Raw genomic sequence first — 26,795 nt, 5'->3', positions numbered from 1 at the left:
CCTTGCATCGACAGCCAACTGCACATCAATTTCCAGCATGGCTGGGCTCATGCTGCTTCAAGAACTGAGCATCTACCAGACCTTTTGCGTTGCAGCTCATATTGAGTGCGACGGTACATTAGATATGCACAGATGCATCCTGTAAGGATGGCAGGACACAATGGTAGCAAGATTTATTTTAGAAAGGATAAGAAGAAAGAAGAATTGTGCATGAACAGGAGGGAAAAAAAAAAGACAAAATATTTACAAAGAATCCTCTTTCTTTCTTTTACACAGCTAGAGCTGTATAAAGCACGTTCAGTGAAATCATGGCACCGTCATTGTCGTCGTCATCCGTGCACCCCTACAACCCATAACAGCTTAGTGCATGCAGCAGCTACGTCACCATTCTAGGCATATACTGGAGTTTGCATGTGCCACTAATGCGAGTGTAGCAGCAGAAACACAACTTTTACGCTGCTACTTATAGTTCCTAAACACGTGTATTCCATCAGTGTATTCCATCAGCCCAGCTGTTGCTAGAATGTGCCTTACGAGAAGGGCAGATCACTGTTGGCACACTCATCACGCTCACCACTAATGGCACAGCAATGGTTCTCAAGAAACATGCCCATTATCCACATGAGGGTTTCTTAAACTGAGCTCCGCAGAAGCCTCACAACCACTGGATCGCCTTTTGGGTTTCATAATCACCTAAGTTCATGCATGCCTACAAACCTTCCATTTCCGGCATCCGTTTTATTTGGTAACTAACCATACTGTAACAGCTAAGCGCAGACTATTCCACCATAAAGCCAGTCATTACTGACTGACTTTGGCCATTCTTTTTTTAGCAGGCTATGCATCTTCTTTCCTGTATTCAGAGTCATGTGAGACAGGAATAGACACAAGTAACAACGTGCCATGTTCCTCAGGAGTCGGAACCTTTTGAAAGTCAACAGCATCCCAGAGGATGAGAAGACTGGGAACCCATGTACTAAAAGGGAGTTCAATAAAGGTAACTTCCATACTAACTTCCAGTATACAAAGAACGCTCCCAGGTGGGCACAGGCTGCAAGAAAGATACGAAACAGGGCTTAAGCAGTTTCGAACCGTTGCCTGTGTGCTCCAGTCAGACCCAGGAAGTGGGTGCTCTCATGGTTTGCTACCAGGTTATTCGAGTCCCCTCCTAGCATTGAGGGTCATCAACCTCATCAGCCTGACTGCGCCCACTGCAGGGCAAAGGCCTCTCCCATGTCTCTCCCACTAACCCTGTCCTTTGCCAGTTGCGGCCACTGTGTCCCCGCAAACTTCTTGATCTCATCCGCCCACCTAACTTTCTGCCGCCCCCTGCTACGTTCGCCTTCTCTTGGAATCCACTCCGTTACCCTTGAGGACCAGCGGTTACCTTGCCTTCGCATTACATGCCCTGCCCAAGCCCATTTATTCTTCTTGATTTCAACTAGGATGTCATCAACCCGTGTTTGTTCCCTCACCCACTCCGCCCTCTTCCGATCTCTTAACGTTACACCTATCATTTTTCTTTCCATAGCTCGCTGCGTTGTCTTTAACTTAAGCTGAACCCTCTTTGTTAGCCTCCACATTTCTGCCCCAGAGGTGAGTACCGGTAGGATACAGCACCGAGGGTGGGAAGCAAGAAAATTCAGGGAGAAGCCACGCACCTTGAGGTCCCGCTCGAAGGGCGTGTTCTCGATGATGGGCACCACCAGCTCTTCGTCGTACCGGTAGCTCACACCAGACTGGCCCTTCTTGATGCCCTGCAAAGGGAGAGAGAGAAAAAAAAGCATGAAATAAAAAAATGATGTTCTCACATCTCCTCTTAATCTTGGCTTAGCCTTTGGCTTGGCAGCAATCCAATACGGTGCCGTGAAAAGGCAAGGCAAGACAACTATAGTCGGCTTCAGTTACCAAGATGTACGGTGCGCTAGCACTGCAGTAACAGCTCGTTAATTTGAGCCAAGGGACCGGAGAAAATGTCGCCGCCACGGTGGGTCAGTGGTTATGGTACTCGGCTGCTGACCCGAAAGATGCGGGTCCGATCCCGGCGATTGAATTTCGATGGAGGCGACATTCTAGAGGCCCGTGTGCTGTGCGATGTCAGTGCACGTTAAAGAACCCCAGGTGGTCGAAATTTCCGGAGCCCTCCACTACAGCGTCTCTCACAGCCTGAGTTGCTTTGGAACGTTAAACCCCAATAAACCATAAGCATAAATTATCCAAAAGTTCGAATTATCGAATCAGCCCAAAGAAACTGGCAAGTGCTTCTTGCGTTCCGGTAAATTTGTTGGGTGAAAGGCTGGGCAACTGGCTGCCTGTTTCTGAGATGAGAACAGTGCGACAATGACTATCTTCCTCATTTCCATCAATACTTCATTGTGAGTAGATTGTATGGAGCATCAAAGCAGAAATGCTCCACAATCATAAGAGGCTTCTTAGTGGTGCGATATGGTAGCAATGGAGCTTCATCGTTACTGCTTCACACCCCTCACAACGGAAATGGCAGCTTCACCTGTGAGGAGACTTCGCCACACAAATGGTGAACAGCACGTGATGAGGGTGCAGTTTCGGTGCACTGCTGAACAGCACCGAAGTGGCGAGAGTAAAAAAGGGAAAGCATAGAAGATCGATGCGCAAATTAGCAACCAAACACAGTGCCTAGCTGTGGTCGGTTGGCTGACTGATCCTGGTCAGTTGAGCTGCTGTCGCTGCGATCTAGCAAGGAGCTCAGAAAAGCCAAACCGAAACTATGCATTCCGGCTGTTTTTGGAGATGAGGCCAACCGTTTGTCCTTAGGTCTGCTGTCATGGGCACAGAAGAGTGCCAGCGGCTCTGTGCAGGGTGGAATTCAGGCTTGTGTCAGCATTCGGATGATTGCTTGCTGGGCCGGTCATACCTGGACACTGTCCCCCTTTGGGAGTCCGTTTGAATTGACTAGTGCAAGACCTGCAGTGTTTGAATTACTAGGTGCACGATGCCATAGGCTTACGTGGGTGTTGGCGAGGCCCACACAGGCAGTTCAGTATATCTGCATTTCCAAATTAACGGGGGTCGAATTCCTGACCTTTCACTGTAACGCCTCTTGCCATACAAAGCAAAAATGGAAGTTGGCAACAACAGCGCATGACCTGCACAGTGCTGCATTACTCCGCTAAACAATCACAGTAGTACAGCCAAGCCCACTTATAACAATATTCAAGTGCCATGGAAATACCATTGTTATAACCAATAATTGTTATAACAGGGCTGTGCCGAAAAAAAGAAAAGATGACAAACTTCAGAGCATTTACTGACAGTAAATACCCGGAGGGGTTTGATTGTTCTAATGCCTGTAAAAACTCGTTAATTCAAACTTCACGGAACAGGAACAATGTTTACCGTTCACCAATGACCAAAGCACCGCCATCACTGCTCCACTGGGAGCTTCGCGCACCTCCATGTCACAGGAATCAAGCCGGCTTTCCGGAAGTGATTCTTATGGGAAATTCAAGAAGCATGCAAGGCCAAGGGTGCGGTGACAGCTGACAAGAGAAAAACAGCGCTGCCTGCATGCACGCGCACTGCACCGCCTGACTGGGGGTACGCATGGCATGTATAGCCAATACAGCAATGCAGCAGCTCACCTGACGCGATGACACCTGCCTCTTTTGCTTTCGTGGCGTTGCTGCGCCAGCTTAGTCCATTGGTCAGCCCCACACGTGCGCACTTTTGTGTGGTAAGCATGGTTTTGATGGTGTGGTTGCAGCATTTCCTTCTTTTCTTTCTATAATGGTTGACACTCAATTACCAGATTTAATTGTTATAACCAATAACGTGCCTTGACAACATTGCTGTAAGCAGTTTATTTTACCACAGAACATATGGCAACGCTGATGGTGCCATGACTGACCGTTGTTATATCTGATATACTGTTATAACCAGTATTGTTATAAGTGGGCTTGACTGTAAATGAAATCAGTGCATTATAGAAATGAAACGCATAAAATTAATCGCACTTGCAACTGAAACTCGCGATTAGCCCTTGTTTAGGTAACAATAGGTGTTTCAAAGGCAGACTATTCCTTTGTCGTAAAGGAACAGTATGTGGCAGGAACAGTATGTGGGCGGAGCTTCACTGCAAACTTAAACTGCCTCTGAGTGTGGAAATAGAGGGGGCAAACCTTGATCATCTCCTGGTGGGTGATGCGGAACTCGGATCCCGGGTAGAGTAAGGTGGCCAGCACAGCTGCCTTGGAGTGCGTGTGGATCACCGCTCCCGCACCTGCACAAGTCAGCGGAAGAATGTCGACATCAAAACGTTGAATACGGACTGCCAAGCAGGAATTGCAGGTTAAAGGGACACTGAAGACGACTATGTTTAATTCTTGTCCTCAACAAAAATTAACTACACTGTTAGGCTGGTGTTTGTTCAAGAGCTAAAGTCACATTTATTGGTCATTGCACTCTGCAAACAAGGCTGGTGGAGGCAATAGCCACAGTTCATTTTCTGGCCTCTTCTAGTTTATAAATGCTCTGTCTTTGGCGAAATTAGCATGTTTTCATTTGAACGCAGAAATCAAACTCAGTAAGCCTACTTTAATTTGTCCTCAAAAACCCTTTCAACAGTTTCCACTGCGTACAGAGCGCAATCAAGGTATGAGCCATGATATGCAGGTATCTGAAGTAGCCTTGAACAACCTAGGGTTTACACAACATTTGCTGAACTCAAAGCACGGAAGATTTCTTCAGTTATGGCTCATTTAAAATGTGTCTGTTCGCTGTGGTTTGGGGCTGCAGCTGTGATGTTGGGGTCTTCTGAGCAAACTTGCACACAGCACAAATGTTAAACCAAAACCAGCAGAGTAATAGATTGCCTTATGCATGCGGGAGATCACGCAAAATAAATGAGCACAGTAGGCTTGATCCCTTTCTAGGTATGGTTTGCTGAGCAAAGTGTTCAGCAAACACTATTTCACTGCCCAATCCTGTCAACTCTGTCAAAATAAACCCTGTCAACCCTGTATACACCTTTTCGTGGGCAAATTTTCCGTTCTTCCACACGTGGATTTTGTTAGTTTTTGGCGATATACAGTCAAAACCCGTTACAACGAACACCACATTAACGAGCATTTCAGATTAACGAACTTTTAAGAAATCCCACGCCGACTGCTTATAGTTTCAAATGTAAAAATATTTCACTACTACGAAGTTCAGAATAACGAACATTTCAGAATAACGATCGTTATTTAATTTCCATGTCGTCTTAACAACACCTCAGTACTACGAACTCATATCCAAAAATGCGAGGATTCTTAGATTTCAGTGTATCCGTCACGGCAGCTGGAGCTCCAAGCTAGCAGACGACGCAGCGCGAAGAGCAGGCGCCTTGCAACTTGCTTCCCGCAAAAACCTGAGATGGCGCGGGAGGAGAAACATGCGGGCGGAGACTTTTTTTTTTCCTTCTCCGTAGCGGTACGCATCACGTTTTTCTTGCTTGTTTTTTCAGTTGTTCGCGTGCTGTCACCCGTGTCAGGCCTGTCCATCTTGTTTTTCTTCTGGTTTTTATTGTGTTCGAAGTGCGTGCCGGCGATCGCGTTGCCATGAGCTCAACAACTCCAACCACGCGGAAGAAGCGAAAGCAGTTTTCTTTGAGTGAGAAAGTAGGCATTCTTCGCGAGATAGAAGACGGGAAGAAGCAATCCGTCGTGGCTAAAGAACGTGGAGTGGCGCGGTCGACGATCGCCACGATTCTCAAAGATAAAGAGAAAATCTTTAGGCACCAGCAAGAATCTCAGCTTACCCCATCAAGGAAGCGACTGCGGCTTGGCGATTTCCAGAATATTGACGCAGCAGTGCTGACTTGGTTTAAAGACGTGAGAGCACAGAATGTGCCCGTGTCAGGCCTACTGCTGCAGGAGAAGGCGCGGCAGTTCGCTGCAATTCTTGAGGTTACTACCGGCTTCGAAGAGTCTTCTGGCTGGCTCCACCGTTTTCGCCAACGAAACGGCGTAACCTGGCAGTCTGTGTCTGGCGAGGAGAAGGCAGCAGATGAAGCAGCAGCAGCCACGTGAAGGGAGGAAAGCTTCCACGAAATGGTCAAGTCTTACGCAGCAGCTAATGTTTTTAATGCAGACGAGACTGCCTGCTTTTATCAGCTGCTCCCGGACAAGGCAATGCATTTTAAAGGAGAACAGTGCAGAGGCGGCAAAAAGTCGAAGCTTCGCGTCACCGTGCTGTATTGCTGCAATGCAGATGGCACTGAAAAGTTGAAGCCTCTGGTGATCGGGAGGTTTTCGAAGCCGCGCTGCATGAAAAATGTAGTGTCGCTGCCGTGCCATTATAGGGCGAATCAGCGTGCCTGGATGACCCGCGAGCTCTTTTCCGAGTGGCTGCTGACGGTAAACGAGAAGATGAGGAAGGAGGGGAGGCACATTTTGATGATTGTCGACAATTGCTCGGCGCACATTGTCAACATACGGCTCACGAATGTGCGTCTCGAGTATCTGCCGCCGAACTGCACGCCAGTACTTCAGCCACTGGACCAAGGAATAATAAGGAGCGTGAAGTCGCACTTCTGGAAGCACCTTGTTTAGCGGCTGCTCATCAACCTGCGCCTGCAACGCTCGACAGCCATCAACGTCCTACAGGCTGCGGAAATGCTGACAGGCGCATGGTGGAGCGTCACGTCCACCACCATCCAAAACTGCTGGAAGAAGGCCGGCCTGACGATCACAGATGGCCAACCACAAACCGATGAACCGGCAGCGGAGGACAGTTCGAGCGAGCTTTGGAGCAAGGTGGCCGAGCAGCTAGCCGTCGATCCTTCAGTCACATTTGACGACTATGTCCAGTGTGACGAGGCGACGTGGACCTCAGCGGAGCTTACCACTGGTGACATACTGCAGAGCGTCCAGGGCACGGCGATTCAAGATGAGGAATGCAGCGACGACAAGACCGCGACGAGTCCGTGTCGGCCACAAATGCGTTGGACTGCTTGCGAAAACTCCGCACATTTATAGCCAAAAGCGGCACAGCGACCGAAGGCGTGCATAAGAATGCGGACGGTCTGGAATCGTTCGTTCTGCAGAGTCTCTGCTGCACCCGTCAGAAGACGATCACGGACTATTTCAAATAAATGTGCCTTGTCCGACGATCACGTGTGCATTGTGTGAGAAACGAGTTCAAGGAGGTACTGTTTCAAAGGTAGGACGTTTGCATTACTGTAATGCTATTGTTATGGCTAAGTTTTGGGCTTCCACTATAACGACCTTTCAGAATAACGAACGTTTTCCCGCGGTCCCCTGAAGTTCGTTGTAACGGGGTTTGACTGTATCAACTTCAGGCAGTAGAAATATTGTTTCCAGTCCCGTGAGATTCATATCAGTGAGAATCCACTCTAAACTTTGATCGAGACCATGATGTGCCCCCCCCCCCCCCCCTCACCGCGCAGTGCATAGGCGTTCATGAAGAGCGGGGTACACTCGCTCTTGCGCAGCTTCTTGTGGGGGGGAGGCCCCGAGAGGAAGCGCTCCTCCAGGTCCTGCACAAACAGGTCCTCCGGGGCTATCCGCTCCTTCTGCACCCCCGACGGGGCTATGTAGATCTCCGACCTGCATCGGGTGCAAACAAGAGTGAAGACCAAACTAACGCGGAGGAAAGCCAACGTCGAAGTCCCAAATGCACCCCCGCTGAACCCCCCCCCCCCCCCCCCCCCCCCACATAAGATACCATACAGAAAGATACAGGCACGCCCAAATCGAGTCACTTATTGGTCAAATGTTTAGGCGAAACCCCAAGGTGGAGTAGATTTTGTAACAAGGGAGTAATTACTCATTGACGTCCACCCGAGCACAGCCTTACGGCTACAAACATTTGACCAAAACAGTTCCCACTTCGAGTTATTGATCAATTCACTCTCGCCCTACCATAAGCTTGCCGTCCCGGTTAGCCCAGTTGGTAGAGCGACTGCTCCGGTGAAGCGGTGGTCCCGGGTTCGAACCCCGGACCAGGACAAATTTTTCCTTAACTGCGAGGTTTCTGAGAAAGCTGTACAGCTTTCCCTTGTAGCCGTATGGCTGCGCTTGGGTGGATGTCAATGAGTAATTACTCCCTTATCACGAGTCACTTATTCTTTCACAGCTGGCAAGTCTTCACTTGCAAGCATCAACTGTATTAACCCTGTATTAAAGGATCATCTTTCTGCTCGCCTGTCACACATATCGTCCTGTTCTGACCTTATGTTTAAAGTTGCTGTTCCATTTTCCACAACAAAAGTGTGTCATAATTCATTTACTCCCAAAACCAGCGCAGACTGGAACGACCTTCCTCCCTCCATCGCTGCCATTTCTGACAGCTACAATGTCAAGACTACCGTATTTTCTGCCGTTTTGTAAAATAATATTGTATAACATGCAGTTTATTTTATGTACCTTACCACTCCTTTCTGTAATGCCTTCTGGCCTGGAAAGTATCCAAAATAAATAAATAAATAAAATGGCATCTACCCTATTATGGTAGATGCTGTTTGGGTGCAAAAGCATCTGCCCTATGACAGATGCTTTGGCACCTGCCCTATATCATCTGCCCTATTAACAAATGCAAAAGCATGAGCGTTATTCCATACATTGTGCATTTGCAACTTTATTTTCAAGTGTGGAACACCAAACAGTGATTCCGTTGTTTCAGGCAAATTTCGGTCTCGTCCTAACAATATTCGCTAGCAAATGCAATAAACAGTAGTCCTCAAATTAGTAAGCTTGGCTGCACATCCTCTGTCATTTTCATGCAAGTAGATTTTATCACCAATCATGATATTTTTTCTTTCACATGTCTAGTGACATGTGAATCTTCAAAAGAAAGTATATAACACCGCAGTCCCTTGAGTACACTCACCCGACAAATCCAGGCATTTTAGTGTTACAGTTCACAGCCATTGTGACATTTTGTTTAAAATTTTCTACCTGTCTGGGAAAAAACAATCATCTGTGTTCTTTGTCGTAAAACTGACTAATTGGCTTTCTCAATGCCTGTATAGAGTATTCAGGGTGAAAAAAATTTAAAGAATTGCCTAGAAATAACAAGTGGCACCCGAAATGGTTAAACGAATAGTGAACAAAAAATCTGCCTCCAAAACTTTCAGGCCCAAATGATATGTATGGTACTTCCGAGTGACCAAAACAACAGTGTTTTGAAACAGAACTGAGCCAAAAGTAATTATATTAATGGATGTTACATTGGGGACAGGTCAGCCCTGTCGTGTTCGTCGACCAAGCGACGCAAGGCCGCTCCAGCAGGCCTTGCCTCGTCCGCGCATACTCGCCGCCCGCTTCCAAGAAACAAGCGCGGGCCGGCCGCTGCCACAAAAGCTAGCAGGCGTCTCTCCCGACGACATCTGATCCCTACAGCCCCGTCGACTAACGCATTCCCCCATTCCCCCTGACTGGCACCATGCCGTGACCATCCGCGCTCCCACAGCAGCGGAAGTGCTTTATTTTGCATACACACTCTCTCTCTACTGCAATAAACCTATTAGTCTCCACCCAGCAACTGTGTTGAGAGGTTTCTCGCATGCGGGGCTCCCACGCCCCAAACTAACGCGACCATTAACAAGCCCAATAACGAGTTTCTTTCAGAAGCCTTTCACTGTCTTCCCAACTGCTGGACTGCTGTCTCCACCACAACACACTGCAAAGATTTTGGCTCTCCACAAATCTTTAATTTAAAACGGAAACTGAATTGAAGCAAGCACTTAACTACAATTAAAGCCCAGATGAAAATGTTTCTGTTTCAAGCTGGAGAAGGTTGGTTTTAAAATATCGAATGCTGTCTTTTTCCTAATACTCACTTAAAAGTCATGACGTCAGGGCCGATCGGGACTTCGTGATCGCTGTTTTGAAATGAATGGCAGCACAGCTTAGCCTCAGTGAGAATGAGAAAAAAAAAAAACTCTTTAAATGTCGCAGTTTTCTTGGAAAATTGGCCAATGGTAGTGACCACTGCATTCCATTTTTTTCACCTTTCTACATCATAAAGTCTCATCAGTGAAATCAGCACCACTGCCCCAAGAATGCAGTAAACCATATACACAGGCCAACTTTAATATCGGCTCAGTGTCCCATTAATGAGGGTTCAATATTCTTACTCCGCGAGAATGATTGGCTACCAATAAACCCAGTCTTGTAATACTGCGTGCGCACTACCGTCTTTTATCATAGTGTTGGTCAAATGTTTAGGGGAATGTTTTTATCGCACAGTGAGGTTTTTTAAATATTTCAACGGACCAAGCATGCTTTGGCACTATTTCATGAGCATTAACTGTCACCATGACAAATGCGGTTGCTTGACTAGTAGATCCACCATGCAATCACTCACCCATGCCGGATGCTGACCCCTCCACCCGTGCCTGTTACCCACCCTAGATGGTAGAATTGGCGACACAGCTCGGGAATCAGGTTTCGAGGGTGTTCCTGGGCAAAGCCAAAGGAAGGGGGGATGAACCCACACTTGTGATGGCCAGCTGTACTTAATGATGCCAAACTAATTCATAGCAAACAAACTACAAATAAAAACAATAAATTGTGAGGACACTTTGGCAACTAAAGTGTTGAGAGGCGAAAGCCAAGGACACTATGCCGTCCGTGACGACTTCCGGTGGATGTGACGTCACACCATTCTCGTGACTATATCGACATCCATGCAGCTTCAGCATTTTTGCCTATAATTAATTAACTGATTAACCTACAGTCATCAAACTTGCCTTCTAGGTTCATTTTCTCCTCCTCTCTCTGAAGCAACCATTGGTTCTCTTCTATCTTTTTTAGTTTTGGAGTTACACGTGTGTGACACCCTTTGTTAACTGACTACAGCATGAGCCAGTAAAGGCTTTCGCCTTAATAAAAGCCCGCTTCTAAGCAAGAGCCTGCCTGTTGCTGAGGCCTTTATGCTGGTGGCAGAGACCTGCAGATTAGTTAGCTGTCAACACATTCACTCTGGCAGCAATTTTTGGAGCCCTAATCTCTGTGCATCATGGCCCAAAAGTGAACCAACCTTCAATTTTCTAGGCTGCGGAGTGGTCTACCCTACCAGAGAGCCACTGTTGAAGCCAGCTTCTTGAAGCACCATGAGACGGCAATAGTGACCTGACATGCGTGCTTTTCACTATCTCTGAAAATCAGACCTGCCTTACGGCTTCATCACATGACTCAGTATTAGCAACCCAGCAAGAATATGCAACATGAGCCACTGGTGACCCAGAATGCAGTGAGCATGTTAAGCTGCCTTGCACAAAAATCTGACCATGCGAAATTTGAGGGATACTGAAATCGGTCAGTGCATGACGGTAAGTTATCCGTAATCAGGTAACATGGCTGCATGCACTGATGGCCTGTTATGGTTGCATGCAAAACAGTGCCAATGAACCAGAATTAGGACTGGTATGCCTCCAGTCCTCTACATCAACTAATTGTGACCCAATGTATGGGATGTAGCCAGCATCTATGAACACAGCCTCATTTCTGCACTGTTCTGAGATGCCACTAATGGGTATGGGAGACAGTTTGACGACTCACAGCCAAATGATGGGCAGATCTGGCTAGAAGCGATACAACAAGTTAGGTTTTGTTTGGCTTGGTTTATTCGGGTTTAACGTCCCAAAGCAACTAAGGCTATGAGGGACGCCGTCGTGGAGGGCTCCGAAAATTTCGACCACCTGGGGTTCTTCAACATGCACTGACATCGCACAGTACACGGGCCTCTAGAATTTCGCCTCCATCGAAATTCAACCGCCGCGGCCGGGATCGAACCCGCGTCTTTCGGGCCAGCAGGCGAGCGCCGTAACCACTGAGCCACCGTGGCAGGTGCGCAACAAGTTAGGTGAAGGGCAGGTAGCCCATGCCCGCAAAAGTTAAACTTGAAAACCAATGCCAGGAATGAAGTCTGGCAGCTTTGAAATCCGCAAGGGTGAAGACTTTAAAGCTGTTCTCACAGCTCCAGAAGTGAAGCTAAACACCACAAGATTCCAAAGACAATGAGTGTTTCTAGAGCAGTGCTCCGTGGATGCAAGCCTGACTACACTGCATGATTAGCAGTGGTATCGTAAAAGTAAAACTTGGGTTATTCCTTCTGGACATCATCAATTTTGTTGCCAACAAGTATTCGACTAGCTTACAGCAAGTAGGAAAAAAATGAAAACACCGAAAACGGGGTACAGACCACTTAAGTAAGCAAATGCAACCAAAAGAAAACTTGGGGGATACCTACTAATGCACCTTAAAAGTGGAATGCAACAGCATTAGAGATCACCATTGTTACTACTGAGGTCTGGCCAAAGCGAAGAACTTGTTCGAACAGAATTTTTCTGCCATTATTTCTTCTTGGTTCCCTTTACTCTCTTTCTGCCATATGCAGGTTGTGATGACATCACCAGGTCACGCAACCTCTCTAGCAGTCATTAAAGGACTAAAGGCACCTAATTTTCTTTTTCAATATAATGCGTTAGACATTAGTATACATGAATCACCATGTGGTATTCACCTACAGCCGCTAAATAATTTATAATGCTCCATGTATACCAATGTCTAACGCATTGACGGTTTGAAAGAAGAAAACATGCAAGCTAAAATTTGGTGTCTATATTCCTTTGATTTAATTCTCACTTGCCCCAGCACTCACAACTCGAGGGGGGGGGGGGGGGCAACCGGCCCCAGTGGACAGGCTGCAATGACGTCACAGGGTCACGAGACCTCTCTCGACCAATCAGCGAATTTCATGGCAAACACCGCCTTTCTTTTTGTGGAATGTGGGCTCGAATGCTGACGCATTAAAGACCCTTTTCATACAGAACCAATGCTGACCACATTACATGAGTTGACCACTTTGTGATCGCCTAGCGCGCGAAGATCAACCAGATTTCCTATGAAATATTTTTTCTGCATTGCTCAGTGATAGTTCTAGATAAACTACTATCGAAGTGGCATTACGAATGCAGAATTCTCGATATGACAAGCATTTTCTTGACCAAAAGAGCACTATTTTGTTTTGCAAATCATCTGATTTGCAAAACAAAATAGCGCGGGGAAGGATACCTTCACCCAAAAGGAAAACCTGCAGAACTAGCATCTGCACTGCACATCGGAAGCATGGACAGGCCCCAAAACGCTTACACAGGCTTATCCACTGTATAGACACCACGGCATGTGTACCCAGCAAGCCAAAAACCTTTCAGAGGCGTCTAGCTAGACGTCTCTGAGGGGTTTTTGGTTTGCTGGGTACAGCAACTTGCACCGCGACTCGTATAATCAGGATAAATTGACATCTCTTTAATTCAAGCATGTAAAGGGCCCGATCAACGCGGCATCGCCGTCACTCGCAACGCCGGATCGCAAGTGTAAGCTCTCCTTCGATCGCCCTCCAGACTCCGCAACACGTGATGCGTTATCGCACACGCGGTCTCATCCGATCTGAAGCCGGCAATACGCTATCATTTATGGATCAGCAAACCGTCCTGGCAGCAGCATTACGACTGTGCGATCTGCAGCAGTGAAGACCGAATATGCGCATCGCTGGCCACCGCAGATCTGTGCGCGCTCCGTCGCGATCGCGGGCGATCGCGAGTATCAAACGACGCGGTCTGCGAAGAATCAACTTGATCGTACCTCGTCAGGCACGACGTCGGGAGTGTCGGCCGTCATTGTTGGCTGTCGGTGGATGGACGGGGACACCGGACACAAAATATCGCGGCAACACAACCGGCGAACACTGCACACCTAGGGCGAGACAGCAAGCGCGCCGCTCTACTCGGCTCGTCAGCTGATGTCTAGCTGCGCGCGCCGATTATCGAGAGCCACCAAGCCGTACCTAGCCGCACGCTTTCCTCCTTTCCAAAAGTACGTAGATTTGAAAACGGCACGGATAAGCAAGGGGGACAAAGATAAGAACTAACGTAACAGGAATAACTTTGCGCGGGAGTGTACGCCTAAAAAATTACAGCGCTGCGCCTTTAAAACCCGAAGTGCTTGCCTAATGGTTACCCCGGTCGCTTCAATGCAAATGCCTCGTCCACCGACACAGCTAATTTCTCGTCAGAAGGCCGACTTTTTCCGCGTCACTCAAAGCTGCGAAAGAAAAAAGGTGACTGAAGTTTCCGATATGGGCTTAAAGTACGGCTTCACAACTTCACGCACGCCGCGTCGTCTGCTATCACCAGAAATCCTTGCAGGCCGTACGAACTTCCGGAGGAGACGCGGGAAATTTAAAAGTTGTGAAGCGGTTACGAAACAAAAACTCAGCACGGACAAGACAAGGAGAGAAGCAAACAGGACGTGCTCAGGACCTGAGCTCGTCCTGCTTGCTTCTCTCCATGTCTTGTCCCCTGCTCATGTTTTGTTTTGTTTTGTTTTGTAATCATGTCGTACCAACCTAGCGGTCCGCTTCCTCCTGTCTCTTCATCCATCCGAAAATGGCAACAAAGAAATAAACGCGTTACGCGACCATGTCTAGAACTATTACAGCAACGACCCAAAAATGAGCAATAGAACGATAACACCATATCTTTTTTTTTCTTTTTCAATTCACACAAGGGCGAGCCAACCTGCCAGGACGTGACGGGTGGTGACGGCTGCAGGACGGCCGCGGCTCGAGCCGCAGCAGCGGCGTCCCGCAACTTCTGCTCGTGGCTCTTGGGCTTGGCCTTTCGTTTGGGCATGGGCTTGATGAGCAGCACGGGCAGCTCGGCCGCCGGTGCCGCAGCGGTGGTGACACCTGCTGCAGCGCCTGCCACATCGTCATCAACAACAGCCGAACTCAGTTTCTGCGCATAAATCGTGACCAAAGTCGCTAATTCCCCTCAGAGGATGTCCTCCAACCTGTGGCATCGACCTATCATCATCATAATGTTAAGGTCAACAGCGTTGCATCTGACACTGTCGCTCAAAGGTGCATGCCAGCAGGTGCAAGGTAGTTGACTGAGACGCCATGACGATAGGTTGATACCACAGGTTGCAGGACTTCCTTTGAATGGTATTCACCACTGCATTGTTGACTTACATCTGACTATAGAACACCTTCCTGAAGATCACAGCATGAATAGATTATAAGGATAACAAGACAGAGTGCTGTGCTTATCACGTCTTTCCTTCGCCTTTGTCCTTGTTCTTCTTTTGGATATGTTGTTTGGGCTGTGACATTGAATACGGGCCCCAACCATATTCTGCAACAACTCTTTCTCGCAAATGAGTGGAAGCGATGGAGCCGAAACATGCCCTACCTTCTAAACAATGGAACATAGTCCCCACTTGCAGTTAATAGTTTGCTCTTGAAACACAGTGCATTCTCAATACTCATTATCTAAGGCATATTCCTTACGCAACTGCCAACTTTCAAAGTTAGAATGCCAGGGAGAAAACAGTTTTCATGAGTACAACAAATCTGCTAGGCATTTCTTGTAACAAGAAGCTTCCATAGATGGCGCCAGCTAAATCAGAGACAGAGTGGAGTTACCACGGAGACCGCAACGCGCAATGCGGCCAGGCGCATCATTGTGAGGCTGAACTATTCGGCACAATGACATATTTACAGAAGCTATGACCCTGTAGTCTTCCCTTCATTGCCAAGATAAGCTGTTCATAAGTGTAGCTGAACGCCGTCCATCTTAATCGGAGTTCATTCAGTTTAGTCTACCACAAGACAGAGTCCGCTCCTAGTAGTCTCTTAAACTACCGCAATCTTTTACATCCTTCGCTGTCACTCAATCTTTGTGAATTTTCCAGCCCTATCACATCACCCGATTCCTTTCTGCCAGCCCTGACTCTGTCTCCATTTCTCTGGTGTACACTGGGTCAGAGCAGCCATTTCTTGTTCTGCATGGTACAAGTCCTGTCCAAGCCTACTGCTTCCAGTGCCTTGCCATAATGACGAGCCAATTGTGACTGCAGCCAAGATATGGCCGCAAAGTTAGCAATGAGACAGCTGAAGTGAAGTGGATATACATGGTTGAAGTTTTGTTCCCGCTGAAGTAATCCACACTACCATTAAAAAGTTGTTTCACTAACTGTAGAAATGCAATAGACTAGAAGACAAAAAGACTAGCTTAGGCTATGTTTCATACAATTATTATTGAGGACAAGCTAGAACATCTACATATAATGTGCACCCAATTTTAAAAAAATGCAAAAATCGAAATAACGTCTTCTGAGTGGGTTATAGTCACAGCAACTTCTCACATGTTTACGTTTAAGTAGGTGCAAATGCAAAGGCAACATGTCTTATAAATACTTTGGTAGTTATCTAACATTATGTACTCTAAGTTGTTTAAAAATCATGACATAACAGTGAATTAACACGTCACACCAGAGTGAATTGAAACGCTTAACAACAAAATACTGCCTGATCTGCTCTTGTTATTCTTGGCATGTCTACTCCATGTAATGCATTTAGGCAATGATGCAGCGTAACTGGGCTCTGGTTTTATTGCAAACATCCGATTCGTTGAAGCACACAGTTTCCAGGTCGATCAACTGTTGGCATTGCTTTGCAGGATGAAAATCGTCTGTTGCTAACAACCTCTAATGTTAAGTGAATTCAGCTTCAACGGACAATTACACACAGGAAGGATTGCCACAGGACAAGTGCTGCCTCAAAAATTAAAGCTGGAAGAAGGTCCTTGACCTGTAGAGATCCCTGCTGCCTGTACATGTCATATTTACACTAAATTCACACGAAAAGGCAATATATGCTCGTCAGACCCAAGCAAAAGTTCAACCTGTAAGCGTTCATCCAAATACTAGGGGTGTGCGAATATCAAATTCTTAGAATACGAATCGAATACGAATACTTGGCTCCGAATATCGAATCGAATATCAAATAATCAAGGACAGACGCATTTAACCACTACAAAACATTTATTTGAGCACCGAAGAACATCACAGTTCAACTATCGATGATTAAATGAACACAAAAGGTGTGTGTGGCTGCACAAAAAGTATCAGTCTCGAACATTATTCTTAGAAGAGTGGAAATATCAGAGAAGATGGCTGGTACACAGCATTGATTAAGGCTAGCTTGCCATCAGCACGAACGCGCGTTGCTGGGATGAACATGAAAGGTTGTCGTGAAGGAAAACCCGCTGCTCCACATGGTCAGGCAGAAGTAGTTCCCTTCTGGCTGAAACGACTCCTCCAGCCACAGAAAATGCCCTCTCACTTGGCACTGAACTGGCACATATTGCGAGGTACTTCGTGCACAGCTCTGACTATACCAGCTTCGCAGGTATAGCCGCAAAGAAGCTCACCAGCGCAGTCAGCTACGCCATGGCGCTTGGAGGAAGGAATGCGCATTGCTTTGGGCGCCGCCTTGTTGTTGTCTCTGTCAATAGGGCTTGCGGACCGAAATGAACGCCGGTGCTCACATTGTATATTCGAGACAACACGAATACTTGGATTTCGAATCGAATTCGAATACTAAAAATATAATATTCGAATTATATTCGAAAATTTCGAATATTCACACACCCCTACCAAATACATATTTTAAGCCTCGGTTGTCCTGTGAATATACGCACAAAATCTGGACTCCGTAGGTCCAACAGTTATGCCCTTATCAATTTTCTAACCATGCTCTCTGCTAAAGGTCTTCGGGGCTACATGAACCTACAAGAACGTTTTATAGCATATATATGGTTAAATGCATGCAGAACAGAAGGTGTATTGAAATCAAGACTACAAGAAATGTCACGGAAAAGCGCCAGCAACTTGGGCACTGTTCGGCAGCTCGGGTTAGAAATCTGGTCTAGACAAATCCCCAAATTTCGGAGGCTGCTTAGAGCATCCCTATCATTCTACACTTTTTGAAAAGCTGACTACATACGAGCACAATCGGTGCCCTATGACTTCCAATGGCACTTAGGCTGCAGGAGTGATGCGTTTTTTAAGAATTCTGTAAAAGACAAATGTATACTCCGTTTCATACATAGTAAGCAACGCTGCCAAAGCTAGTGCACCAGTTCGCGGGCTAAGTCAGCACTCAAAAAGTAGTTCGCCATACAACCAAAGCGAACACAAACATATTTCGTAGCGACAAATCTTCAGTGCTGTGACTGGCACCTCCTGGACTTCGTTTTACCTCTTGCCACATTTTCGTACTGTGGCTCGTTGAGATTCCGAGACGCAAAAAGTACACGTGGCGGTATGATACATGGTTGGTAGGGCAAATCGCTTCTACTAAATCTGCACCCAAAAAGTAATTCACACTCCGCGAAAATTACGGCCAGACAGTCCGAACACTGAGCGCCTCACAGCTTCAAGCGTGATTTTCAAAGCTACTACACCGTTTTATACCGCTCTTTGTATTTGTCCAAACAATGACCGGAGTTTTGAGAAGAATGAATGATATGTGGCGGAGTAATATAGTTTTGCGGACGCACTACTTCAACAACGTCCGCAGCATTGCCTGCTATGTATGAAACGGAGTATATATTACAGTGTATGTGTGGTCTGACGAGGATATAGTTCCAACGAGCTGAGCTATCCGCAATTCTGACAACAACCTCCCTCTTCCTTACCTGCGCCCACTGACACAGCCACGGCTGCGGAGCCGTTGTTCACCTCCGCGCCGGCCGCGGCAGCCTCGGCCAGTGCCTGCTGCCGTAGCTCGCTCATGCGCTCCTCAAACTTGAGCCGCATGTATCGGCGGTCCTTGGCCAGCCGCACGTTGGCCGACCGCTGCACGTGCGCCTGGATCAGGGGCAGCGGAAGCTCGAAGAGCGACTGCATGTCCCGCTGCACGCTCTGCGGACCACGCTCTGCCACATAGCGCACCACCACCTCCTCGGCCAGTGACTCGGAGAGCAGGGCGCGGCCATTTTTGAGCAGGATGCCCTTGGATGGACGGCCGAGCTGCTCCTGGAGGTCCACCAGGTCTGCAGCGTGCATGCCGTTCTTATTTGCAGGATTGGTCGCTACATTTCTAGTTGAGGGCCTGCTCATAAGCCCCCCTCCAAAAAGCTCATGCCAGCCCTGGACCTGGATTCCTGGGAATGCCTACTCCAGGGCAAAGAAGCACAGCAAGACCTGGTGGAATGGGCCATAGACCAAGGTAGCACCGAAATATTGCGATAATGTTACATTCTTGTTATGCTCAAGTGTTATTTCAATGTACTTAATGGCCTTCTTTTCTCACGTTTTTGTAATGTTACATATAAATGTTAGAACAACCTTCCCCAAACATTCATGAAACATGTAAACAACACAAATGGAACATCCCCAAAAAATGGTGAAGCAGCCCCGCACATGCATGCAGGCCCGCCAGTTGTGATGGCACACAACCTACAACACTTTGCAAGAACCAGCAGTGATGGCGACACTTCAGCTCCACTACACTACAGCACAACATGCAACTCGTATTCACTCACCTCCAAATGGACATCACGAAGTCGAGTTTATATACTCACTACTGCGGGATGTCCCAAGAGTGATAGCGGTGAATGGGTAATAACCAAAATTTTGTGACTAAATGATGGGGCTGTTCATGCAATCTATGGCGAGCACTATCTAAGAGATGTGGTTACAAAGTACTGTTAGTTGAAAAACATCTTTACTCTACGAACAGAGAGAAATGGTCTGGAAATCAGTGCTCGAAATGTATGTGCAATGTTGTAGTTACAACTCTAGCATTATAACAAAATTTAGAAGATTATATTAAACCAATGTTTGTTTAGAACATGAAAGTAACGTTTCCTATATAATGTATAACGTTATATGTTAATTATTAATGTTAATGTAAACTTACAATGCAACATGTAATATTACTGCAACTTACATAACATTTTTATAACACTATTCTAATGTTGGGTGCTATACCTGGGGAGGTCATCTCAGAAGTGGGACTACTTAGTGGCCAGACAACCTCTTTTTGTTATATAAAAGTTGCACTGTATATCTAGACTTTCAGCGTAAGCCTCATTAGAATTTAAGCTCAGGCTTTTATCGATACTTTTCACCTCATTAGCAAAGATGAGATTCATCATGAAATTTTCATGGCTCAGCATTTTTTATATCTGTCACAAGTCAAAACACTTGAAAGTTTCCTGAAGGCTAGCGTCCACCAATTCGTTCACAATTCCGCGTCCATTCCTTCACCTTTGCAGGACTCAGAACCAGTACAGATGACTTTATGGCCGCACACACGAAAGGGCATTCTTGACAAAGATAAAACAGAGATGAAGACGAAGTTCTTGCAGTATTTATTTATTTATTTATTTATTCGCGCAAAAACCTATAAGGGGGCACTGAGAATGAATTGACATTGGCCTCTACTGAAATATTGATAGATTACTGTGTTTCGATGTCAGATACTGCTTACTCTGAAAAATTTTTTTTATGAGCTAGAAAGAGTAAAAAAAAAAGACATCACAGGGCGGTTACAAGTGCGTAATGCAAATGTTTGAGCTTTAGTTATGATGTGACAGCAAATAATATTTTAATAGACACGTTCTGTCTTTTTTCTCACGAAGTAATTGCCAGAGGCGAATCCGGGCTGCATTGATACTCTGCAGTGGGTTTCGGTAGGTTTCAAGCCAACCACCTCGTGCAGATAAGGCGGATTCATGAAAAAGTGTTGTATCAAATCCTTTTGAGAGGACTGCCGCCGCCCATTCTAGAATTAACAAAAATTATCTTGACTGCTTCATACATGGATAATCCTGCAGACACTGGTATGTATATTATTACCTATGCAAGTAGTCATTATTACCAACTATGCCTGTATATCTTGTTGCAACTGTCTATCTTACACTGCTCCAATGGGTGCTGTTTACTTGCCTACTTTGTACAAAAACAATATAATCATCAAAAACGCGGAAAATCCTCTCAATAGCAATATGTCTACTTCTCTTCAGGTACGGCGCTTACAGAAAAAGTGCAAAGCTAAACGAAGTGCAATTACGGGCAAAAATATTGACGACTTAGCCATGACAAGGCCTTTTATTTGTGTAAAAACAACTAAGAATTCTTAGCTGTTTTTAAGGCAAAGAAAGAATTCTTGTCTCCAAGCATGCAGTTTTGCATGCAAACGAGGGACGGACAACCAAGGCGTACGCATACACGCCTTAAATAAAATTCATTAGTGACTAATTAAATAAGTTTCACCTGCTGCGTTTATGCATGATGACTGCATGTGTCAGAACGCTTAGACGTCTTGCAAGGTCCAGGCGAGCTAGGATAATGTTTTTATTCAGGGGAATGCAGGTGTGGATTCAAATCTTCCCTGTTTACATGTATTTTTTTCTCTCGCCGCTTAGTTCGCGAGGCGCGCGTAAAATTATATCTCTGCGTTATCTGTCAAATCGGCGCGAATGCAATAGTTGGTCGCAATCGTTATTAGATTCAGCAGGTGTGCACTAACGTGAAATCCGCATATTAACAGCCACTGTCATCTTCCGAAATCGCCAGTTCTGTGTTTTCAAATTCTGAAGATTAAAACATCGGAAGAAAAATTTACAAAAAGTTTGCAGACGAGCAAGCGTTCAGCTAGCAGACGCTTCATTCCACGACACCACAGCATCGATACAGGTATTGGGCACTTGCCGGTCGCGCGTGACGACGGAAGTAAAATGAACTGCTTCGCGTTGATATCAGACAGCGAAATCGCCGTTAACTACCACAGTGCATAAAGTGGGAATATGTATTATCGGAAAAATTTCATAAAAGCAATCGCAAAGCAGCTGGAGTGACTGCTTGCGACTTCAAGTAGCAGACAACATAGGGGACAGCCCCCATTATGCAGGTATTAGGTTTAGTGACGCCGCCGCACTAAAGCGCACCCACCTACAAATTCGCGGCCGTGCGTTCTCCAGTACTTGCGAGCCTTCTCGCTGACTGTCAGCAGGCTGGCGACTTTTCCGCTCTCGAGTTTCTCTTCCATGAGCAGGAGAATTTCGTCGTAAATGTCCTCGGCGATCGGAGGCTTGCACCGATCGCGGAAGCGCGCCACTTTCGGCGTCACCACAGCGTCCATGATTTGCGCCATTTCGCGGAAGTTTCTTTGCTGGTTGCTGGGCCGGAGGCTGTAGCTAGACATTTGCGACGCTTCACGTGGGTCTCGAGAAGCCGTGAGCTTTCGCCGAGAACATGCTGCGGAACACGCCGCACAACGATACCAGCGATAGGTTTAAGGACACACAACAACAACAGACACCATCCGGACACGACGAAGATTTGCTTCTGTTTTCTCCCGCTACAAAAGTGCGGCGCTACACACCACACTTATTCAGGGCAGTTATATGCCAGCGTGCTGCAACGTTTAGCGTGCTGTGTGTCATACTCCTGAACGCGCTCATGGGGACGCGGCAGTTTCGAAACTGAAGTATGTTGTCACGTAGTGGTGGCTGCAGTCCGGTGAACAAAAATACAGCGAAAGTGGCTTCTAACCAAATCTCTTTATTCGGGCTGACTTGCGCCCACAGAGGACCGTCGAACAGAATGCCCGCCGCTCTCGGCCGTGCTCTTTTTAAAGCCGATAGCGAACTTTCGAGATAAAGCTTGGAAAGTTAGTAGAACATTCTGGAATAACGTATAATTGGCTCCGCCTGGATGCGATCAGTCGAGATAATTCTAGGCGCATCTTGCATCGCAAACAAAGTGATAACGCGACGTGTCGGCAGCTTTGAAGAATGAACAAACAAACACTACAAAGATTCGCGGCAATATCTATAAACGTTGGTGCGTTGTCAGCACGATGTCAGTATGCAACCCGGCCGCGGCGGCCGCGTTTTGCAGGCAGAACGCAGAAGGCGCTCGTGCGTTATGCGATGTCAGTACACGGTAAAGATCTCCAGGTGGTTGAAATTATTCCAGAGACCTCCATATGGCGCACGTCTATTCTAAACTGCGGTGTTTTTTCTACCTGTTGTGATTTTATGGAAATTTCACGGTATGTTTCCGTAGGTTTCAGGTCATTCGGGCTGAGTCTCGCAGCGGAATGGTGTTTTGTAGCAGCGCAAATGAATTTTAAGATTTCCAATTGGCCGGGTGGCCTCGATCGGGGATTTTTACAGACAGCTTTGTGTGTGTGACGTCACTGCACGCACGGCCGTCGATATTCACTCAGTGTTTGCTGAAAGACAAAATTTGAGCTGGATTTTGGTTACTTCAGAGAAGTTACGGTTTATACTCTCACTTTGAGTTGCCAGTTTAGCCAATCAACGCGCACGCGATAGGCCAAAAACGGTGTGTCGTGACATCATTGTTTAGACGAAACCCATGTTCAGCTTCCTGTTTTTTTTTTTTAATGCGAAATCATTATATTTCTCTGACTTGTCAGCAAGAAGTGTCCGCGAATTTTGTCCGCACGATTACGTCGTTCTCTCAAGATAAATGTGTGAAAGTACGATTGTGAGATATGTGTGATAAAATGTCGCCGTGGGAAAAATTTGGTTGATGAGGTATATTTAGTTCATTAACTAAACGCTAAAAATACAACTAGATGTCAAAATAGCCGTGGACATCGATATAGTGCATGGACGTCAGAACAGCCACCGACGTCGACATAGTATGTGGACGTTTTGCTTTCGCATTGCTCCAATGCTGGTCGCCGCCGTGGTCACAAAAAGTTTAAAAAATACGTCTACCTGATATTTTAAAAACATTTTCTTTTTTGTATCGGAGCCAGAGGACTCTTAAGAAATAAGGTATGATTATCACCTCAAAATGTTCAAAAAATCCCGGGGTTGGCCTTTAACTCCCTCCTTCCTCCATTCTGTGATGGTGCTGTTGAGGTGTCCACCGAGAGTTGAAACGGTGAAACAGCTACTGCGCCTTTCCATTTTTCAAAACTATACTCCGTTTCATACATCAGGTGCAACGCTGTCAAAGCTAGCGCTCTTTTTTGCGCAGCCTGCATCCGTGACAGAAAATAGTGCGTTGCTTGTGGTGAGCGAAAAATAACAAATGCATTGCCGACAGGCTTCGTGGGTAATACATTTGTCATCAGCGTGACAAAAAACGATGATATTGCGAATGAATCGGTCGAGATCTGTGATTTTGTATTTTGCGTGTGTCGTCTTTTTCCATTTCACGTTTTCGCTGTCCCCGCTGGCCGCCGTGTTTACTCTTTCTGAACGCCTCCCTTTTACTTTTGAGAAAATGGCGTCCAGCTCAGCGGCGTGACGACAATTTGGACCAATCTGAAACGCGGACAAATACGCCTTGCTCGTCGGTAAATTGGTTTTTGAGGAAAGGAAATGTATCTGTCATATCTCGGTGGACACCTAAACCTCGCCGTAACGGGAAGGGAGGAAGATGGAGCGACGCGTTAGACCGCACGGCCACAAAACTGCGCGGAGGGATACACCTCTCTTTATTTTTTCTGCGGACTACTTCCGTAGCCTTCACCGCGTTGCACATGATGTATGAAACGGAGTATAATTCTTTTTTTTTTCAAATTGGACATTAGTTTTGAGGAACCAAACGTATGACATTAATAACAATAATAATAAGCCGCCGCGGTGGCTCAGTGGTTATGGCGCTCGGCTGCTGACCCGAAAGACGTGGGTTCGATCCCGGCCGCGGCGGTGGAATTTCGACAGAGGTGAAATTCTAGAGACTCGTTTACTGTACTGTGTGATGTCAGTGAACGTTAAAGAATCCCAGGTGGTCGAAATTTCCGGAGCCCCCCACTACGGCGTCCCCCATAGCCTCAGTTGCTTTGGGACGTTAAACGCGCCATAAACCAATAATCATAGTAATAATAATTCATAGTAATAATTTATTTTAATTCATGAGGGCCGGAATCAGGCGCCATCATCATCAGCCTGACTACGCCAACTGCAGGGCAAGGCCTTTCCTAGGTCTCTCCGATTTAACCCTGTCCTTCGCCAGCTGTGGCCACCGTATCCCCGCAAATTTCCTAATCTCATCCACCCACCTAACTTTCTGCCGCCTCCTGCTACGCTTCCCTTCAGCAAAAGGCACTGCTGACCACGCCGGAGAGGCTCGCGTCCCAACCTGGGCAAACGTTGCCTGAGGCGCTGTAATTGTTGCTCTAGAATGTGCATACAGCCTAAAAGGGAAAGGAGAAAGAGGCGTAAGAGGCATTCTGGCGGAAATCTCCCTTTGAGTTGGTGCAGGCGCCGGCGAGCCACAGAGAAACAGCACGCGACAACCCAGGACGAACCGTGTGTTTTGCTGCTCGTGTAAGGAGGATTTGAAGGCGGCGTGCGCGTTGGTTCAACGGGGAGAATTCACACACTTCTGGTGTCCAGGAGGGCAGATGCAGTCGGCAGAGGAGGCAAATGACGGTGACTTGCGCCCTGTATATAAGAGACTGCCATGATGCGAGCTGCAGCAGGTTCTGTTGCAATCTAGCTCCGTGTATGGAAAGAAAAATAGGTGTAGCGTTAAGAGACCGCAAGCAGCCGAGTGGGTGAGGGAACAAACGCGGGTTAGTGACATCCTATAGTCGAAATCAAGTGGAAGAAGTGGGCTTGGGCAGGACATGTAATGCGAAGGCAAGATAACCGCTGGTCCTTAAGAGTGACGGAATGGATTCCAAGGGAAGGCAAGCGTAGCAGGGGACGGCAGAAAGTTAGGTGGGCGGATGAGATTAAGAAGTTTGCGGGCATGGCCGCAACTGGCAAAGGAAAGGGTTAATTGGAGAGACATGGGAGAGGCCTTTGCCCTGCAGTGGGCGTAGTCAGGTTGATGATGGTGGCGATGACAACCTTTGTAACAGCCGAGTTTCCGCTCTGCTGCGACGGGGTGGGTTTCGCCTTCCTATATATCCTTCTAGTATTGCCTTCTTAGGGGCAAGCGAAGATTCTCAACCAACGCCGTCAGTAGAGAGCTTCTGTTTTCAAATGTCGCGCTATTTTATCACGTGTTAGTGCGTCCCCTGTAAAAAAGAAATGATCTAGCTGTGTCATTACTATACGCGAACTTCGCTGCAAGGAAGCAGTAATCACAGAACGCGAAGTACAGGAAGGCATTACTATATTTAATCTGAAACTCATAACGACAACCTGCGTTACGTTGTTTGTTTCCTTTGCGTCGTTATGAGTTGTCTAGAAATGACTGGGCTTTGCTATGAAGATACGTTTTTACGTCATCATGTGTGCGTGCGTGTTTGTATGGGTGTCTGCGCGTGCAGTCATGCATGCGTATGTTTGTGTGTGTGTGTGTGTTTGAGTGTAGTTCTTTCATCTTTCTCTACGGCGGCCTTCTTTTGAACAGTGCAAATGAACCTTTCCTTTGTCTTTTTTGCTAAGTTGGAAGCTTGGCCATATCATATCTTGCTGGGCGGCGGTGATGCTGATTGAATGTGCACGTGCACATTGCTGACACACTTCAATGACTGTAACTTATTCCGTGTATAAATGCGCGATGTGTCTCAAAAGTAAAACCTGTTGGAAGTTTACGCTCTGTGATGTAGACACGTCTCTTCTCTTCTCTATTTTTCGCGCAAGTATAGTCGATTTAATGCCCAATGAACCAACTCACCGCAATGGAAGTACTTATTTAACAGCGTAACTATTTTATCGCTGAAAGATATTTGCTTAGAAAGCAGAAGGAAAACAACCACGTGCATTCTGTGGGATTTGAACTCCCGACCACTTGAGTCCGGTGCTCTGCCAACAAAGCTACGACGGTGCCAGTCCAGACAACTGCTTTCGGGGGTATTTATCTTTGCGTGTGGCCTAACCTTGAGAGTGTTCAGCAGCGCCACCCTTGTCCAACACCACAAATTAAATATAAAAAAGAGACGCATTCTCTTGCACTCCTAGCTTTCGGTGGCTGTTGGCTTCGTTCAGTACATGCAAGACGAGACGCTCAGTT

At 46.7% G+C, this 26,795-nt stretch overlaps 1 protein-coding gene across 1 annotated transcript in view; it reads right to left on the bottom strand.

Annotated features, from left to right (window-relative positions):
* The window catches only part of LOC149347455 (uncharacterized), a 36,202-nt gene extending 14,029 nt beyond the window's left edge, over positions 1-22,173 (bottom strand). Inside the window, exons 1-7 of the mRNA XM_089587127.1 lie at positions 21,792-22,173; positions 18,530-18,886; positions 14,564-14,745; positions 10,348-10,442; positions 7,420-7,586; positions 4,158-4,258; positions 1,662-1,757 (exon numbers count right to left, since the gene is read on the bottom strand). Coding sequence (XP_089443253.1) covers positions 1,662-1,757; positions 4,158-4,258; positions 7,420-7,586; positions 10,348-10,442; positions 14,564-14,745; positions 18,530-18,886; positions 21,792-22,044 — 1,251 coding nt within the window. The 5' untranslated portion in view covers positions 22,045-22,173. The remainder of the gene's footprint in view (positions 1-1,661; positions 1,758-4,157; positions 4,259-7,419; positions 7,587-10,347; positions 10,443-14,563; positions 14,746-18,529; positions 18,887-21,791) is intronic.
* Between the last annotated feature and the right edge of the window lie 4,622 nt (positions 22,174-26,795).

The sequence above is a fragment of the Amblyomma mixtum genome, chromosome 4 (genome assembly GCF_055824585.1).
Source record: "Amblyomma mixtum isolate Tamu chromosome 4, ASM5582458v1, whole genome shotgun sequence".
Classification (NCBI taxonomy): Eukaryota; Metazoa; Arthropoda; class Arachnida; order Ixodida; family Ixodidae; genus Amblyomma; species Amblyomma mixtum.
The sequence above is the reverse complement of the archived record's forward strand: the minus strand, read 5'-3'. Positions and strand labels throughout refer to the sequence as shown.